The 7,001-nt window shown below is 42.5% G+C and overlaps 1 protein-coding gene across 1 annotated transcript in view; it reads right to left on the bottom strand.

Moving 5' to 3' along the window:
* Positions 1 to 242: 242 nt before the first annotated feature.
* Positions 243 to 7,001, bottom strand: part of LOC114923670 (signal-regulatory protein beta-1-like) — a 23,006-nt gene continuing 16,247 nt past the window's right edge. Inside the window, exons 3-5 of the mRNA XM_029286955.1 lie at positions 3,297 to 3,624; positions 2,342 to 2,662; positions 243 to 298 (exon numbers count right to left, since the gene is read on the bottom strand). Of these exons, the coding sequence (XP_029142788.1) occupies positions 243 to 298; positions 2,342 to 2,662; positions 3,297 to 3,624 (705 nt within the window). The remainder of the gene's footprint in view (positions 299 to 2,341; positions 2,663 to 3,296; positions 3,625 to 7,001) is intronic.

Below are 7,001 nucleotides of genomic sequence, written 5' to 3' on the forward strand. Positions count from 1 at the left end.
ATGTTGTAAGTGGGGATGTTGCTACACACTAGATCTTGTAAGTTCCAACTCAATGAATCATATCTATTTGTAGAAAGTCAGTATCCACCCACATGCCTAGCGAAGAAAATATTTTGGGGGAAGAATAGTATATTTCCCCAAAGGAATAATGGAGAAAAATCTCAGTGGAGGCAGAAAACCAGCCCCAGACTCCCCCCCCCACATTCTCCCTGCCCCAAACAGAAACCGAGGCGGCAACTCCTTTAGAAATGCAGTTTTTCTAATCCATGCAGGGAAACTGGGGCCAGGAAACCTGGAGCTGATGGGATTAGAAAAACAAAGACTCCTAAAAGCTACATTCCCCCACCCAGCTCCAAAGGACAGGAACATGACCGTTAGGACATAATAGGATTAACCCACCACAATTAGAATACTAGAAGTTCAGGTCAAAGTACTCAGACAGGAACAGGCATCTCAAATGCAAAGCCCAAGAAGGTATAAAAACCCATCCACTCTCAACTCCATTTTGTCAGCTGTCCCAGAACCACATGCTGCTGGTGGTTCTGCTCAAACCTTCTTTCCAAACAGCCAGCCTCCATTTTGCTTCCAATGTCTTATCCACCATTTTGTTTACTCCCAGCTTGGAACTGGACCTGATGATTTTTCTTTCTACAAAATCATGGGCGCTCCATCCCTTGAAATTTTCAAGAAGAGACTGGGCAATCCCCTGTCTGGGATTTGAACCTTTAGGCTACAGGCTCCCCCTCACTCCTGTCAGTAGTTCAGGTTCAAATCCCAGAGGGGTAAGACTAGCTGATGAGAGCTAAAGAGCTTTAAATAGCTATACTAGTCTCCCTTTAACTCTTTGTCAGCCACAAAATTTTGAATTTACAGTGTTCACAGTAGTGACGTCTGCCTGCAAAAGATGCTCCAAAACTGGAGCGAAACGCAGAACAGATTACTTTATATTTGGTAGACTGGGTGCTCCACCCAACACATAGATATATATCCTCCCTGGTCTCTACTGACTGGAGTGAGGGGAGCCTGTGGCCTAAAGGTTAATACAGCTGCCTAACATGCAAGCTGCCCAGGTTTGAATCCCAGAGGGGTAAGACTAGCTGATGAGAGCTAAAGAGCTTGAAATAGCTATACTAGTCTCCCTTTAACTCTTTGTCAGGCACAAAATTTTGAATATGTATATGTCTATACATATGTGTATGTCCATTTTGAATATATGGGAGAGAGGAAGCTTGAGAGTTCACAAGGTTGATGCTATATAAAAACAAATCATGCCAAACCAATCTTATTTCATTACTAGCTGTACCGGGCCATGCGTTGCTGTGGCTCAGTCTGGTTAAATGGAAAAGAAAGAAAAGAGAAAGCGCACGTTTGTAATATGTTTAATTTCACAATGCTTGTGGGTATACAATATTTTTTGTTGTTCCATTGTCTGTACAGATATAGAGATTGTCTGGTTTGCCGACTCTAGAACACGCAACATATAATTGTCCATGTGAGAAGCAATCCGTGTCTAGATCTAAACTGCACAATTCTAAAGATTGGCCCTGAGCTTTGTTGATGGTGATTGCAAACACCAATCGAATTGGGAATTGTAATCTCTTAAATTGAAATGGCATATCCATTGGAATCATAGGAATGTGAGGAATGAGGACATCTTCACCTTTGAAAGGTCCTGTCAAGATTGTTGCTTCTACGACATTGCTCATTAAAGCATGTTTTTATGCTTTAAAGAGCATGTTTTTACCTGTCACAGGTGTGACAGGTAGGTATATAAAAACACGTGCGTGTTTTTATAGTAGGTATATAAAAACATGCACGTATTCGAATGCAACGTTGTGTCAAAATTTCAAAGCAATCGGTGAAGAACTTTCGGAGATTTAAGATTTTGAACAAACGAACATTTACATTTTTATTTAGATAGATTTGGCAAAGTGAGTAAATTAGTAGATCAGCAAAATACTGTGGACATAGTATATTTAGACTTCAACAAGGCTTTTGACAAAGTAGACTACAATCTACTTCTTGGTAAGCTATAAAAACGTGGGATAGACAGCATCACCACCAGATGGATTTGTAACTGGCTGACAAACTGTACTCAAAGAGTAGTCCTTGATAATACTACATCTACATGGAAGGAAGGAAGCAGTGGGATACCACAAGGCTTCATCTTAGGCCCAGGACTCTTCAATATCTTCATCAATGACTTAGACGAGGGAATAGAAGGGGAACTCATCAAATTTGCAGNGGTTCTTCCTGGTATTATTCCCTCTACCATGAAGGGCGCTCTACCAGGTCCAGACTCCATGCCCTGGTCCCTCTCTGCAACCCAGAGCTCACCTACCTCTTAGGACATCACTGAGTGGGAAGGCCTGCTGGAGAGGACCATCCAACGATCTGTGTTGGATCTGGCAGGTCAGCTGAGACTTCACATCTCCTTGCTCCAGTGGGATTTCCACTGTGCTCTCTACTTGGTATGAAATGCTCTCTGTTTCATCAGAATTGAGGATGTTGGTCTGGGCAGCCTGTATTTTTTTCCCATCCTTCAACCAGCTGACTGTGATCTCCTGGGGGGAGAATCCCTCTGTGGAGCAGTTGAAGGAGGCCCGAGACCCTGCCACGACTCTTCTTGTGGGGCCACGAACCACAGGCTGGGATGGCTTGGCTGAGGGAGAAAGTAGAGAGAGATAGCAGTTGACGTTCCTCAGAGATAATACAGGAAGCTACAAGGCTGTGTTTGGTTGGAGAGACTCAATGTCAACGCTGCTAACATCGGATGTTCTTGCTTTGACAATATATGAAGATACAGCCATTTTCTCTTTAACCTGTGTATTACTTTTAGAGTTAGAATTAGATGATGCTGGGGGGGAGGAGGGGGAAGAATGTGCATGGGGATTAGTTAGACATAACAACATCGCAGTAGAGTATTCTTCAAGGTTGTTTGAAATAAGAGAAGATAAGAAATGGCGGGTTGTGAAACTGGAGGGAAAATTTGCATTTCAAACTAATTGGAGAATGTGATTTATGACTGTTAATTGGAAGAGGGAATTGTGTTTCGATACTATGTGTTTAAGGGAGGAGAATTCAGATTTTGGCTTCGACCATGTACGTACTGATGTCGTGTTATTTTGAATAAAGGTTCCTTAAGGTAAACAATGCTTCGAAGTTCTTTGAAGAGTAACATCTGTCGGAACCATGACATCCAACTTCAGAACATGAGATTTAATCTCATATGTCTCTCGATTGACTGGGAATATCTCCTTCCATCCCCAGAAATCAAATCGGAGAGCCCCACCTACCAATTACGGAGACCAGAGTGCCTTTCCCCGAAGCCAGTTTTCTCTCTGGGATCCCTGCCCTGAACTTCACACAATAGTAGATCCCGGCATCTTCAGGACGGATGTTTGGGATGTTGATGCTGAAGTCTGTGTTGGATCTTGGGATGAGCCTCACCCCCCGGTTGGAAGCGCGTACGTTATCGCTGTAAATGGGGGGCTGGTTTCTGTCCAGCCCTTTGAACCACTGCACGCCTCCAAGTAAATTTACCCCAGTCAACGTACACTGTAGAGTGAGGCTGTCTCCAGCTTTCACCGATACGGTTTCCGGAAGTTGTGTTACCTCCGTTTTCTGTCGTGTAACAACTGAAATAAAAATAATCACTTTTGTAACTAGGTTTCCTCTAGAAAGTGGTCAGCACTCTTCTGGACACAAAGGACCACTGGTGGTGCCCCTTTGGAGAACAGAATTATTTGCATTTCCTGAATGCAATCCTTCTGGACTATGACCAACTGTTTTGAATTCCTGACCAGTTTTAAATCATTGTCTTGCAGAGGGCTAATTTATATGGTGGGCAAGTTTTGTATCAAAGTTCCAAATTTTTTCCCAAGTCTTTTTTCCATTAAACACAAAAGAAAAGTTTCTGGTTTTATCTTTATATTCACTTTGAGAATCTTCTGTATTAAGATGTGAATCGTACTTCAATATTTCTTTGCTTTATCACATGTCCACCATGAATAATACAAGGTCTCTTCTTTACATTTGAATGTCCAACATTCATTTGAAATACCTTTATACATTCTGAACAACTTATCTGGTGTTAAATACCAATGATACATCGTCTCATAGACGTTTTCTTTTAGATTATAATTTGCTGGAATTGGGTTTGTCTAGTTTAACGAAGAGAAGGACGAGGGGGACATGATAGCAGTGTTCCAATATCTTAGGGGCTGCCACAAAGAAGAGGGAGTCAAGCTATTCTCCAAAGCGCCTGAAGGCAGGACAAGAAGCAACAGGTGGAAACCAATCAAGGAGAGAAGCAACCTAGAACTAAGGAGAAACTTCCTGACAGTTAGAACAATTAACCAGTGGAACAACCTGCCTCCAGAAGCGGTGAATGCGCCAACACTGGAAGTTTTTAAGAAGAAACTGGACAGCGAAATGTCTTCAAAGAAAAACAAGAAAGTCCAGTAGCCTCCTGAAAAAGCACCTTCGGCACAATTCATTTTTGCTTTGTTCTGTTAAATTAAACAAAGATATGTGGCCACCCAACTCACACACAAGCGACTCTGATCAGCACAAAAGCAACTTTAAGAATTCACACCATAAAAGTAATAAAGCCCCATTGCCCCCATCCCCACGATGCACAAAATCACATGAAAACGAATCACGTGAAGTATTAATACCACTTTACAATGCCTTGGTAAGGCCACACTTGGAATACTGCATCCAGTTTTGGTCACCACGATGTTAAAAATGATGCTGAGACTCTAGAAAAAGTGCAGAGAAGAACCACAAAGATGATTAGGGGACTGGAGGCTAAAGCATATAAGGAACGGTTGCTGGAATTGGGGATGTCTAGTTTAATGAAGAGAAGGACGAGAGGGGACATGATAGCAGTCTTCCAGTATCTCAGGGGCTGCCCCAAAGAAGAGGGAGTCAAGCTATTCTCCAAAGCGTCTGAAGGCAGGACAAGAAGCAACGGATGGAAACTCATCAAGGAGAGAAGCAACCTATAACTAAGGAGAAACTTCCTGACAGTTAGAACAATTAACCAGTGGAACAACCTGCCTCCAGAAGCGGTGAATGCTCCAACACTGGAAGTTTTTAAGAAGAGACTGGACAGCCATTTGTCTGAAATGGTGTAGGGTTCCTGCCTGAGCAGGAGGTTGGACTCGATGACCACCAAGGTCCCTTCCAACTTGATTATTATTATTATTATTATTATTATTATTATTATTATTATTATTATTATTATTATTACTATTACTATTACTACTACTACTACTACTACTATTATTATTATTATTATTATTATTAATCAAGGAGAAAAACAACCTGGAACTAAGGAGGAATTTCCAGACGGTGAGAACAATTAATCTGTGAGTATGATTCATAAGCTTTGCCTACACACAAGTTCTGTAGTGTCATTTTTAGAAATTTTTAGAACTCTCTTCCTGGCAACTATTTGTAATAAGTGCTGCAGTGGAGCATCCTTAGAAAGACCCTGCATCCAGTTTTGGTCACCACATTACAAAAATGACCCCGGTGACCTTGATCTTATGTAACCTCCTCATCACAAGACCCATCACAAGACTTTCACTCAACACACCCACACCTGAAGCCCTTATAAACAGAAGAACACCGACACTGACACCCCCTAAACTCTGTTGAAGATGTTACCTAGCCTGGTAACGGGATGTTCGGAAACCAACCCATAAGCTCGGAGAACAGATCTTCACCCTCAATTTAAAGGGTCTCCTGCTTGAGCAGGGGGTTGGACTAGAAGACCTCCAAGGTCCCTTACAACTGTGTTAATCTGTTATTGTGCCTCAGGAAAGGAGACTGATATAACTAAAATGTCTAGTGAATTTGGTTCCTTATGTTGTAAGTGGGGATGTTGCTACACACTAGATCTTGTAAGTTCCAACTCAATGAATCATATCTATTTGTAGAAAGTCAGTATCCACCCACATGCCTAGCGAAGAAAATATTTTGGGGGAAGAATAGTATATTTCCCCAAAGGAATAATGGAGAAAAATCTCAGTGGAGGCAGAAAACCAGCCCCAGACTCCCCCCCCCCACATTCTCCCTGCCCCAAACAGAAACCGAGGCGGCAACTCCTTTAGAAATGCAGTTTTTCTAATCCATGCAGGGAAACTGGGGCCAGGAAACCTGGAGCTGATGGGATTAGAAAAACAAAGACTCCTAAAAGCTACATTCCCCCACCCAGCTCCAAAGGACAGGAACATGACCGTTAGGACATAATAGGATTAACCCACCACAATTAGAATACCAGAAACTCAGGTCAAAATACTCAGACAGGAACAGGCATCTCAAATGCAAAGCCCAAGAAGGTATAAAAAAACATCCACTCTCAACTCCATTTTGTCAGCTGTACCAGAACCACATGCTGCTGGTGGTTCTGCTCAAACCTTCTTTCCAAACAGCCAGCCTCCATTTTGCTTCCAGTGTCTTATCCACCATTTTGTTTACTCCCAGCTTGGAACTGGACCTGATGATTTTTCTTTCTACAAAATCATGGGCGCTCCATCCCTTGAAATTTTCAAGAAGAGACTGGGCAATCCCCTGTCTGGGATTCGAACCTTTAGGCTACAGGCTCCCCCTCACTCCTGTCAGTAGTTCAGGTTCAAATCCCAGAGGGGTAAGACTAGCTGATGAGAGCTAAAGAGCTTTAAATAGCTATACTAGTCTCCCTTTAACTCTTTGTCAGCCACAAAATTTTGAATTTACAGTGTTCACAGTAGTGACGTCTGCCTGCAAAAGATGCTCCAAAACTGGAGCGAAACGTGTTGTGTTCTTTGTATTCCCCCCCCTTAATCCCCTATGCATATCCTGATCACCCATTAAGGGTGATTGCCCTTCACCATTGATCGCCCATTAAGGGTGATTGCCCTTCACCATTGATCGCCCATTAAGGGTGATTGCCCTTCTCCATCTGCATACAGTTTCATGCCCGTTGCTGGTTGGCTAACTAGCAACAGGGT

This window comes from Protobothrops mucrosquamatus, unplaced genomic scaffold (genome assembly GCF_001527695.2).
Source record: "Protobothrops mucrosquamatus isolate PMUCROS unplaced genomic scaffold, P.Mucros_1.0 scaffold6354, whole genome shotgun sequence".
Lineage (NCBI taxonomy): Eukaryota > Metazoa > Chordata > Lepidosauria > Squamata > Viperidae > Protobothrops > Protobothrops mucrosquamatus.